We start from the raw sequence: 12,752 nt of genomic DNA on the forward strand, positions 1-12,752 counted from the left end.
GTTTACAAAAGCCATTTACAACATTCTGATCAGCACTTGAAATCAGCGCTGAATTCAAAACATTAAACACTAACGGTTATTACATCAATCGTAAAATTAATTAAACCGCCATTTGATGCGTTTTATGACAATTAAGGTAGCTAAATTACAGCAGACATGTTTTGCCGGCTACAAAGTTTCTAGTAGATCTCACATTGTGATCTCACAATCACAATGGTCCTCCCCCCACAGAACAACTGATTGCTTTCAATGGAAAACATGGTTTTGAGAGCATGGGTTTAAAGAGAGAGGACACTTTGTCAGTAAGACTTACATTTTCGTTTATTAATTACTGATAACACAATCTACAATGAACTACACTAAGCTGCATAGCTTAGCTCTTTTGCAGGAAAGTTGAAAAAGGAACAATGACATGGTTTAAAGGCGTGGAGAAATCATTTTAGTTGTAGGTCATGTATCGTGGTGTGGCACTGAACTTCGCATAGGACTTAATGACCTTGTTCACAGCCTCCAGGAAGTCTTTCTCTGTTGCAATTTTTCTTCTAGCTCTGATGGCGAACATGCCAGCCTCTGTGCACACACTCCGGATCTCGGCTCCTGAAGGACGACATTAACACAGAAGATTATTTCTTGAGCCCAAATGAGACCCATAGTTAACTTAAATTCATCAAAGATCATCTATGAGAAGCTCGGTTAAGTCTGTGGAAAGAGGGATTTGGGGTTAAATCCTGCTTAAAGGTGTTATTTGGATGAAGGTACCTGTGCTGTTGGGACAGAGCCGTGCCAGCAGCTCAAATCGAATATCCCTCTCCACGCTCATAGAACGAGCATGGATTTTAAAGATGTGAGTACGTCCCTGTAACACAAAAACAGATAAAAGTGGTTTAATACATTTGTGCAAATTGCTGGATTCATACCCATGTTGTTTTACTAAAATCATGCTTCTTCACCAGTAGATGGCAGTAAAACATCACGCACACACTGATGACCGAGTACTTTGACCATTATTGCAGCCGGTCTCAAACTTCATAGTACATTTTTTTTTACTGTACAATGTACTCTTTCCTAAAGACATCAACATTGCCTCAGACTGTTCCCATGAAGTTCAACTCAGTTACAGGCACACATTATAGGGCTACACTAACTACACTAGCAAATCACAACTGATGACCTTGCACTGCATCAACAATGTAACAAAATGTAACTTAAAGTGAAATGTTTGAAATAGATTGCTAATAGTATTTTATATAGGCTAAAAGTCATCTTTTATATATATATATAAAAAAAGCCTGTGCCACACTGCCCAGCAGCACCAAGAGCAGATGAGCAGGGGAAGGCCAGCGTAAGTGCCAAGCAAGTAAGAGAAACCCAGGCACTGGCTTTTTAGCACTACTCCCTGCCGGGAGGAGGGCCTCTGGCCTCCCAGCACAACTTGTTGGGTTCTCTGCTCACCATTTGTGTATGCACTTTGTCACACCTCACCTCTTGGTGCTTGGTGGCATGGTACAGGCATTACCCAGTTTGACAACGTAGTAACAGATTTCTGCATCAGGGAAGAGCGCTTATATTGTGAGGATTTTAGGAACTGTTTGCTTTACATAGATATGTTTTATATCTGCACACTCATGGTATTAACTAGTGCCTATAAACTTCTGATAAACCTCACGTTGGTTTGCATAGTGTGTGACAAGCTTTAAGTCTTGGTCTGGTAATAGAAGTGGTTGCCACTGACTAAAACACAGGGCAGGACCCAATCCAGACTCACCTCCAGGTCAGGCAGACTGAACTCAATCTTTCGGTCTAGACGGCCAGGTCTCATCAGAGCTGGGTCCAGCGTGTCAGGTCGGTTTGTGGCCATCAAGACCTTGATGTTCCCTCTGGGGTCAAATCCATCGAGCTGGTTAATAAGCTCCAGCATGGTCCTCTGCACCTCATTGTCCCCTCCAGCCCCATCATCAAAACGTGCACCTGAAGGACCAGCATGGGGTCATCGGATTTGATCGAACTTTGTGTGGTCTTGCTAACAGACGAGGCTAGTGGACTTACATTGTTTGCTATACATTATACTCTTGCTAATGTCAACAACATGAAGTTCTTGTGATCCTTAATGAAGCATTTACTGTAAAACTATATCTAGCTCTGCGCAATTCGTTCCATGTTATGAAAGGATGTCTGCAGGACACAGTACCTCCAATGGCATCAATTTCATCAAAGAAGATGAGGCAAGCCTTCTTAGTCCTAGCCATCTCAAACAGTTCTCGAACCATTCTAGCACCCTAAAAAGAAAAATACGAAAAAAAATAAACCTGTTGTATTAATTCAGTCAAAACCATCTTCCAGGAACATAATTAACGAATGTAATGAATGTAGGTTTTTAGCCATTGGTTACTTCTAAGAAACTCACCTCTCCTACATACTTCTGTACCAGCTCAGAACCAATAACTCGGATGAAGCAAGCATCAGTCCGGTTGGCCACAGCACGAGCACAAAGGGTCTTTCCTGTGCCTGGGGGTCCAAACAGTAGCACTCCCTTAGGAGGCTCAATGCCCAGGTTCACAAAGCGCTCCGGCTAAGGGCAGAGACATACATTGTCAGACCACGGAGTAAGCTTTCTAAAAGGCAAGATAAGGAAAAGCTAAAGTTGTGGTACATTCAATGGAATTTTGAATGTATTACTTACATGCAGCAGAGGAGTCTCAACTACTTCTCTGAGCTTCTCAATCTGCTCTTTGCAGCCTCCCACATCACTGTAGGTTACATCGGGCTTCTCCTCAACCTATTTAGGAAGAAATACTTAGGATTACAACATAATGAAATAAGGATTTGGGCTTACTCAGACACTCACAGGACTTTCTCTAATGAAGTTTATGCCATTTTATTTTACAGAAAACAAATGCATCCATCTGATATTTTACATCAAATTAACCTATTAAAAAGGGCTCATTTCTCACCTGCATCATGGTAACAGTGGGATCAATTTTGGGTGGGAGTGGAATGTGGATTTGGTACTTGTTTCTGTCAACACTACGGGGGAAACAAACAATACAAGAACATTAGCTGTGTTTCAGATTTTCTAGAAATTACAGTGCATACCACTGCCTTGCCCCCTTCAACTTACCCAACTCGCATTCCTTCCTCAATATCAGTGGGGGCAACCTGATCACTCAGGTCCACCACAAACTTGGCAAACTGCTTCACATTAATGATGTATTTTGGATCTTCAGAGTCAGCATTGATTATCTTGGTGCATCTAGAAATCAAGATTACACCATTAAAAAACTAAAGCTACAAAGTTTTTAGTTTGACATTGAATCTGTACCAGACAGCTTATTTTCTTGTACTGTCCTCATCATACCTGGCAACCTGTAGGGGCTGCTCACTCTGCAGAGTCTGTTTGTCAGCAGCCAAGTCCCATAATGCAGGGGGAGCCAACCCTGTGTCGGACTCTTTAATGCCTATAATCACAGCAAAATACATTCAAAGACTTAAACATCACTCATTTGCTGATAAACAGTTCACATGGGTAAAGATTCATTAAATCTTAGAATTAGACCCATCTTCAATAAGAAAGTATATCACAATATTTTGTAGTAATACTGCTTTAGAGCACTTTAGTCAAACAAGCCTTTTAGATACGCAGTCACCTCTATCCATACTTCATGTGAAGTTTAAGCAGCTGTGTTATTGGTTTGGAGTAGGGGTGGCCAATGTTACGCCAATGAGGCCAACATAAAACTGTGAAAAATGTTGTTACTGTGATACAAGCGAGCGTATCATGGATATTGTCCATTCTGACCAGCTGCACATTTCACTACAGGGTGTAATTAGTGCTGTTTAATTAGATGAAGTGCAGTAGGTTTTAAATATAAATCCTTGTTCTCGATATGGGAGAATTTAAATAGTAGTTTTAAAAATCTGTCACTCCTAAAAAAAATGTGTCTGCATGTCAAAATAATGTGATATGCATAGTGTATCGTGAAATTGACTTTAAACAGTGTGATCTAATATTTTACCATATCTCCCACCCCTAGCCTGGAGTACCCTTTATAGCTCATGGTAAAGGTTACAGTGCTGTATTTTATATACGAAGTGTCTACAACCTACCCCAGAATATTTCTATGGGAAAATTTCGAAAGAAAAATACATTTTATAATATTAAACTACGCCTAGTCACAATACCCATACCTGTGAGTTCATTTATCTTCTTGAGAAGCTGCTGGATGTCATCTTCCACTTGCTTAATCTGACGAGAATAGGTGCTTTGACCCTGTGTATTCATAAATTGGTTGACATTTGGTCACTTACCCCACTAAATATTTCACAACAGCACAACCATGTAACATTACACACCTGATTTTGTCAATGATGTCAAAGATACAAAAAAAAAGCAGTGTATTGCCAAATTATATAAGCTATTGAAGATACACTTACGTATGTTTTCAGAAGGGCAATATCCCCTTCGTCCAAAGCTGTAAAGAAAGAAACAAAACAAAGCCAACGAATGTGAAAAAGCCAACTTTACAGAGACAGGAGGTTCTCATTGAAGCAGCTATAAAAAGGAAATCAATCCACTCAGTTTATTTGTTTAGCTGGCTCTTAAAACTACACTATGGAGAGAAACGCCAAGATACAACAGCTTTAGCACAGGTGGATCCAAACACTCCGGTGTAGCAACTAGCTAGATCAGCTTGTCTGCTCCATAAACAACAATGCGTATTTTATTTAGCTAGTTCGAGGCCATCTTCTGGACACTGCATGTGTGTTAGCCATGCACACATTCAAGACCACTAAACTAACTACTTAGAAAACAGAGCAATGTGATTTACATCTAACTAGCTATAGCTCGACTGCTGCAGTTTGGCTGAGTTGACGTTTAGCTAGCTAGCTATGTTATCTAGCTAGCTAGCTAGCGCTGGTGAACGACAAATGAGAGACTACAGTTAGCGAATATTAGCTATCTAGCTAACTATTTGTAACGGAAACAAGTATTTCAGATAGCTAAAGCTATTTCTCCTGCTTCTTTTCCGAGCCACTCGGTAAAATCACCCAGCTTGCTTAGAGCCAGGAGACTAGCACAGTGTCCCCGAAGCTAGCCGGGGAAGAGGCAGCTATGGCTAACGCGCTGGACTCTCTCTCTCTCCCCAGTCTGGACACTAGAGTAAATCTATGTAGCTAGTATAAATATAACAAAAAATAATGTAAAATTACAGTACCTCGAATTGGCGCGTCATCTTTCTCCTCTTCTTTTACTTTGCGCTGTTCGGTTCCTAAATAATCGGGCATGTTTGCTCTTCTAGGTTTGCTTTGAACACAGTCGAGGCAAGATTACACAGCAGGTTTTTAGCTAACACTGCTAACTTCCGCTGATCTCACAAGAACAAACCAACTTGACTTTCCACAGTTTCAAAATTAAAGTCGCGTATAATCGCGTCGGCATTTCAGAGCCCAAAGCCGGGTTTCGGGCTCTTATTTTGAAAGGCCGTCCCTCTATGAGCCTCACTCGCTTGTCTTTAGCCATGTTATTGTTTTCCTCTGCATTTTGTAGCGAAGAGGCTAATTTCAAACTTGATTGTGAGTATTTTAGTAGGTGCTATCTATGTGTTATTGAAATATATTCATCAGCAGTATGCTTTTTTGCAAAGTAGCGAGTTAGTTCGTTAATTTAGCTGGTTGTGTTAATATATTACAAGCTGATCAACCAGATCATTAGCTAGCTAGCTAGCATGCTTGAAGAAACCCCAGGTTGAAATTTGGGTTATTGTAGCTAGTGCAAACTAATGTACTTGACAGACGATGGGTGTCTTTCATGTGGTTAATGGGTTATTTATTCAATTCTCCTCGTTAAAGTTTGGATTAAGGTTTTTTTTATAACATGGTCGTGAGAGAGTTGTGTGTTCTAGCACATTTACCTAGTTAGCCAGCTGTGTGGCTAGTAAGCTATCAGCTTGCTATAAGACAACTGTAAATTAGGAGAACGTGGGAGTAGTGATAATAACAACAAGGAAAGTAATGTACAGGCATACCTAAAGAAAAATCTGTCTAACATTTAGGTAGCTATAATGAATATTGTCAAAAAAGCTCTGGTTATGTAGCACTAGCTAGCTAGCTGGTTATACTAGCTACAGGAATCTCATATATTCTGTAGTATTGTCTTTAAATCATGCAGTGGTGCTTTGGCTTGAATTGTACGTTTCTAGGTAAAGCTGTAAAAATGCAGTAATCTGAAATGTGAGTAATTCCTGCATGATTATTCCTGCCATTTCTCTGCAGTTACAAAAATGTATCCCTCGCAGTGCCATAACTGACAGGAGCCTTTCAGGTAACCAATCCATTGACACTATCAACCCACACTTCACATTACTTTCCTTGAAATGCTGATGATGTGCAGACAATATGGTTTGAAACAAACACCAGTATGACTTTCATCTTTCTCTATTCTGTGCAGAATGAATGACATGAACCTTAGCCCTGTGGGCATGGACCAACTCAGTGTACCATCTGTCAGTGCCAGTCATCTAGGCCTTCCTACCTCACCTACTCACACCCCCATGGCCACTCCAGGTTAGAGCTTGGTTTCTGCTTCTACGTTTCATTGCTTTTTTTGTTTCATGCTTCACGTTTGAGGTTGCTCTCTAAATGTGTTTAATCTACGGATCCTTTTGTAGGCATGCCAGTTGCCATACCAAGCTTGGGTCCATCTCTTGGACCACTGCCTTCAGCCCTGTCACTCATGCTACCCATGGGTCCATTAGGAGACAGAGGAGTCATGTGCGGCCTTCCAGAGAGGAACTATACACTACCGCCTCCCCCGTACCCACACCTAGAGAGTAGCTATTTTCGACACATCCTTCCAGGTAAAGTACTTGCTACATTCTGGACCTTGATGCAAAGCTTCCTTTGTAACCAATTGACTTAATAAATGTCATTTGGGTTTTCCAGGAATTCTGTCATATCTGGCAGATCGTCCTCCACCACAGTACATTCACCCCAGCAGCCTTAACATGGATGGGACCCTGTCTGTACCTAACAATAACCCCTCTGGCCTAGACCCTTACAGCGGCCCAGGTGGGCCTCTGGAGCAGGCAATGGTGTCTATAGACTCGCGGCAAGTTGGTGGCCAGGCAGATCTCCACCAGGGCGGTGCTCACGAAGTACAACTGGACACTACTGGACTTTCTATGGAGTCACGTGTCAACAGCCCCATGTCTCCCGATGGAATGGGAGAGGAGCTGGCCACCATGGATGGTGTAGTGGTGGCAGAGACGCAGCAGCAATTAGGGGCCAGATCTCAGACCCATGAGGGCCTTGCTGGAGTGGACTCCTCGGGGGGAGTCATGCCATTGCACGGCTCTGGGCTGGAGCTGCCGGTTGTGATGGAACAGGAGCATATGAACGGAAGGGTGGGGGCCAGCTCAGCAGGGGCTGGAGGTCCAGGGGCTCTGAGTGAAGCCTTGCACTCTAGTGGAGAGCTAAATTCTGGAGTGGTCAGCGTGGTGCTCACTGGAGCCATGGCGCAGCAGACTCAGCTGGATTCTCTACATGGACCTTCAGGCATGGTGCTGGAGCCTGTAAACGTATCCCCTATCACTGCAGAGGTGTCTCTGGGGCCAGACAATAGCTTGGTGCTGGTTAACTCAACCCTACAACTGGAGGACTCAACATCAAATAAGGAGAATATAGCCACTGCATTCATCTGTAAGTCCCTGCTTTACATATGTTATGTATGGGAGGGTATACATAAGCCCTACATACTGCTTAGCTGAATGGTCTGGTATGTGTATTTTGGTTACACATTAAAAATGCAGTCATACCAATTACATTAAAGGGTTACATATTCTTATTTTAATATATGCATCATTATGTGCTTAAGATAAAAGCAACACAAAGTGGTCTAATATATAATACTTACCAAAGTCAGAACTGCTTATAGTAGTGGAGAATAGAACTGTCTGAAGCCTTTAAAAGCAAACTAACAAAGTTATTGAAATTGTTAAAAATGCACTGCTTGATTCCCAAGGCTTTGTTTTACAGTAGTTTTAAGCTAAGATTTGGCCTATTTTTAAAAAATACATTAATTAAGGATGGGTACATGCAGGTCATTGTAAGGCAAAATAAAAAAATAAAAGTTTTTTGGCTTTTAGATATGCCACTATTATACCGGTATCAATAATGCATATAAACAAAAACAAACATGTAGGTTTAGGACAGTAAATAAAATGAACATATAGAAATCTGTATTAATACTTGGGTACAATGCAATTATTACTTAAGAAGTATATAGTTATACCAAAGTCTATAGATGCAGCAGTATTCTAATCTTGTCTATGAATATCATCTAATTATGGTTCTTTATTGTGGTTAATGTGAACAGGGTGCACTTTATGTGAGCGCTCTTACAGCTCAGACTGTCCTGAGCATGGACCGGTCACCTTCATCCCAGACACACCCATTCAGAGCAGGGCCCGCCTTTCTTTACCCCGCCCACTGTGCCTTCGTGTATCTGTGGCTGATGAACCCAGTGGTGAGTACAGACTTGAGGACTACTGTAATAGATGTAATTAAATGTTCAGTCTTAACTAACATCATAAGGTGATCAATTTTAGCCTTGTGGTTTTTGACCACATGTGTACCACACTGCAGATTCAGGTCTGGGAAACCGGGTCCATGTGTTCACAAACAACTTCTGTGTATAATAAAAAATGTGCTTACATTTCCTTGAAAGGTTGAACAGCTCTTGAGATAAAAAGTAAAGAAGTTTTGACTAAAACCCCAAGCACATTGTTTTGTCAAATCAACTGACAGTTAATTAATTATTTAACTATTAAAATTAAATTTTAATAGTTAAAAATTAATCTATTTAGCAGTACAATGATAATGTTCCATAGACCTTCAATAATCCTTTTATGTGTTATCCTTAGGTGTATTTGCACGAGAGACCATCCCCACCAGGACTTGTTTCGGACCAATGGTTGGGCAGCACTGTAGCAGTGTGGAGCTTACAGACTGGTCTGACAAGGACACCCCTCAGCTATGGAAGGTTGTTGTTCCTCTTCATCCTGAGACACTAGATACTAGTAAATGAGTTTTTACAATTTTGCACTTCCCACACAAAATTCAGTGTTTCTTTTGCATTTGAAAACAACCTAATGTTGTTTTTGAGCTCCTAATAAATGCAGTGGTTTTGAGAGGAAAAGAAAGATAAAATCAAATTTCATTTCTGACTTTCAGATGTTCCACAATGACATCCTTGAGTTCTGTATAGTGACGACAGATGAACACGAATGCAACTGGATGATGTTTGTGAGAAAAGCAAGGTATTTTAAAGTAGAATCACATGGGAATACTACATGGGAATAACAGCCATTAAAGTGGTAATCAAATGCCGGCTCTTATTAACGGTATCTTTGTATCAGTGTTTTATCTGATAAAAATGTGTTTGCAGGAGCACAGAGGAACAGAATTTGGTGGCATATATCGATAATGGGAAGCTTTATTTCTGCACGTCCAGAGAGATTCTCCCAGAGCAGGAGCTGCTGTTCTATTACAGCAGGGAATACAGTAGACTTCTTGGTAAGATATCAGCACAACTCATGAAAGAATTGGAAACTAGCTAATAAGTTGTATCGGCTTTGGAGTGATACTATAGAGAAACTCGTGTGGTTCCTAAAGCAAACTTAATGGTTCTCAAACTAGTCTTTAGAGACCCTTGGATGTTCCGAGCTTTGTGCACATGTGGACCTTCTTGGGCTTACTGAGAACAGGTTTGAGGACCACTGCCCTAAAGAACCTCTTATTTGTAAAAGAGTGTAAAGACCATATTAAAGATAGTGGAACTTCTATATATTGTAAATGCTAAACAAAATCTACCTTCTTCCATTGGTTTACTGGTTGAGGCTACCTTCTCTGGTTGTAACACATTACTTTGTTGGACTAGGCCACCTTCTTCTATTGCTACATGGGACTAGGCCACCTTTTTCCATTGTTTCATGAAACCAGGCCACCATCTTCTACCTTCCTCCTCAGCTTTTTTGGACCAGGCCACTCCCTTCCATTACTTAATGGGACCAAGCCACTTTTATCCATTGCTCCAATGTCCAGTTCTGACACTCACATGCCTGTTGTAAGAGATTTTAACCTTGGACAGAGGTTAGCATTGGCACTTTGATCAGTATGTGGCAACATAGCCCCACATGCAGCTGAGATTTCTGTGAGCTGTTCCATGGTAGCGTGTCTATCATTTGAGCACTTAACAGCCTTGCCATTTTTGAGATTCTCCAATCCATCTGTCTATCCATAATGTTTTGTCGTGCAAGCAACAGAGCTAACACTAAATAGCAAATAAATGGCAGATGAGGCAGTTAGGGGAAATGTTATAATAAATAAAATTATAAAAGTTATAATAAAATTAAAAACATAATAATAATACCTGAGAAGGGGCAGAGAAAATCTACCTCCTAATGAAACAAAAATACCAAATTAAGCTCATTTCAAAGTTTGCTAAACAAGAAAACCTGCTTTGTTAGACAGGCCCAGTATGTTTAATTTTTTTTGGTATGGTTCTGTACAGCATGTTTCTTGATCCTATAATAAAATTTTTAATCTAACTTTCAGGTGTACCCCAAGTACCAGAGGGGCAAATTTGTCACTGTGGAAAAGAATGTGCCTCTTTCTCCGAGTTGAAATCTCATCTCAGCAGCCATACCCACAGTCAAAGTCCAACCCACGAAGACCCTACCCGCACTGTCCACAGTCAGCCACATCACCAAGAGAAGCTCTCCAGTGAAGCACCCAGCCCCACCTCTTCCCCATCATGGCAATGCCATTCGCACGGCGATGGGCAGGCCAGCAGCAATGGGCACCGTCATGGCAGGGAGAGGAAGTTCAAGTGCAGCATGTGTTCACGAGCATTCACCACGTCCACCAAGCTGAATGTGCACTTTATGGGTCACATGGGTGTGAGACCACACAAATGCAGCTACTGCAGCAAGGCCTTCAGTGACCCAAGCAACCTGAGAATGCATCTGAGAATCCACACAGGTAATAGATCAGTTCCATCCAAAATAAGATTGTATTTGTATGCAAAGGTTTGGGCATCCCTGGCCAGATTACATATTATGTTAACGTAAACCGTGTGAAACACAACCTCTGCAGCAAACTGTTAAAAATAAAAAAATTTGTTTTTCTGCAAAACATACTTAGTATTGAATAAACCTTATGAAACCAAGAGAAAAAATATTATATATATTTTGATTTAATTATATATTTATATATATATATATATATATATATATATATATATATATAATCAGGGGCACTATAGGGACCTATGTGTTAGCAGTGTAAAGTAGATTGTTTTGGGACAATGGGACAAATTTGCAGAAATTCAGACATGGGGCAAACACTTTTCCATGGGACTGTAATGGGCTCTACAAGCATTCATTAACTGTAAATAAAATATTTTATTAATCATTTAGATGTAGGTGTTTTCCTTACCTTTAAAGTTTCTTATACATGATGTGTGGTCTTTCCCCAAAGGTCAGAAGAACTTCAGATGCACTGTGTGTGGAAAGTCTTTTACTCAGAAAGCCCACGTGGAGTCTCATATGGTCATTCACACGGGTGGCAAAAATATCAAGTGTGACCACTGTGACAAGACATTCAATAGGAAACAGGACCTGAAGCAGCACATGTATTCACACTCGCTGTAAGACCCTCCAGTTATTCTTTCTGTATTTTTAAATATTGTGCGCACGGACACATGCGATGCCTGCTTGTTCAACTAATGTCACACGTTTCTATATATATATGTATATATACCACCCATGTCTCATAATGGCCTCTGTTTGTTTCTCTGCCTTATGCTACAGAGACCGCCAGATTACCTGCCCAAAGTGTGACAAGCAGTTCCTCAAGACCGATCACCTAAAGAAGCACCTAAACTCCCACGATGGGAAAAGGGACTTCATCTGTGAAAAATGCAATAAGGGCTTTCTCACTAAATACCACCTCACACGCCACCTCAAAATCTGTAAGGGCCCAAAGACTGGCAGAGGAGTGTCCCATGAGGAGGAAGGGGAGGAGGATGAGGAAGAAGAGGAAGAAGAGGCAGAGGAAGAAGAAGAAAGAAGTACTAGGGGACCAGATGATAGAGAGGACTGTGGCATTGGCATGGCGGGGTACTCCCCTGACAAGACTCTGTAACCTCTGACTGTGATTTGCCTTGTGTATTTTATTTATTTATTTAACCCTTTTTCTTTCCCTTTACTCTTGTTGGACTGTCTGGTGTTGCCAAAATTCTTGTCCCTGGTGTATTAAAGATATTTTCCTACTCTAAATTGTAACGGATTAAATTTTGTTTTTCACAAATGGAGCAGTCCTAAAACAAAGTATGATGATGATCATAGTAATAAATAATTTGTCATTAAACTTACAGTACTTAAACAATTGGTCAGAAATACTGCCTCCTTATGATACTAATGTTGGTTTCCTGTATATATTAAGTACTAAATTAACAAGTACCTTCATACTACTTTGCCTAGGTTGTTATTTATTTTGGGGTTTGTTATGGAATTATGTAACTTATTTTATAAATCAGTTCTATAAGAATACTCACTGTCATGATTTTTATTACAGTGCCATTACATTTATCATATTGTATGTAAATTAAACCCTTCAAAAGTATGAGTTATCATTTGCAACACAAATGTTATCTCTTCTTTTTTAGAAATGCATGGTTGAGCATATGCATCTTT

At 40.6% G+C, this 12,752-nt stretch overlaps 2 protein-coding genes across 2 annotated transcripts; one reads left to right on the top strand and one right to left on the bottom strand.

The window, feature by feature from the left end:
* Positions 1-303: 303 nt before the first annotated feature.
* Positions 304-5,363, bottom strand: psmc2 (proteasome 26S subunit, ATPase 2). Its single transcript, XM_072673884.1, has 12 exons — positions 5,214-5,363; positions 4,432-4,469; positions 4,186-4,267; positions 3,356-3,455; positions 3,119-3,250; positions 2,952-3,024; positions 2,681-2,776; positions 2,405-2,569; positions 2,189-2,276; positions 1,766-1,968; positions 760-856; positions 304-597 (listed from the first exon to the last, which is right to left on the bottom strand). Exons 1-12 carry the CDS (start codon positions 5,281-5,283, stop codon positions 440-442), a joined length of 1,302 nt encoding a protein of 433 aa, XP_072529985.1. The 5' UTR covers positions 5,284-5,363; the 3' UTR covers positions 304-439.
* Positions 5,364-5,488: 125 nt separating this feature from the next.
* prdm4 (PR domain containing 4) lies at positions 5,489-12,335 on the top strand. Its single transcript, XM_072672853.1, has 12 exons — positions 5,489-5,571; positions 6,271-6,319; positions 6,446-6,561; positions 6,666-6,854; positions 6,940-7,695; positions 8,372-8,521; positions 8,919-9,037; positions 9,229-9,314; positions 9,443-9,570; positions 10,612-11,037; positions 11,536-11,704; positions 11,868-12,335. Exons 3-12 carry the CDS (start codon positions 6,447-6,449, stop codon positions 12,199-12,201), a joined length of 2,472 nt encoding a protein of 823 aa, XP_072528954.1. The 5' UTR covers positions 5,489-5,571; positions 6,271-6,319; position 6,446; the 3' UTR covers positions 12,202-12,335.
* Positions 12,336-12,752: the final 417 nt, after the last annotated feature.

The sequence above is a fragment of the Salminus brasiliensis genome, chromosome 2 (assembly GCF_030463535.1).
Source record: "Salminus brasiliensis chromosome 2, fSalBra1.hap2, whole genome shotgun sequence".
Lineage (NCBI taxonomy): Eukaryota > Metazoa > Chordata > Actinopteri > Characiformes > Bryconidae > Salminus > Salminus brasiliensis.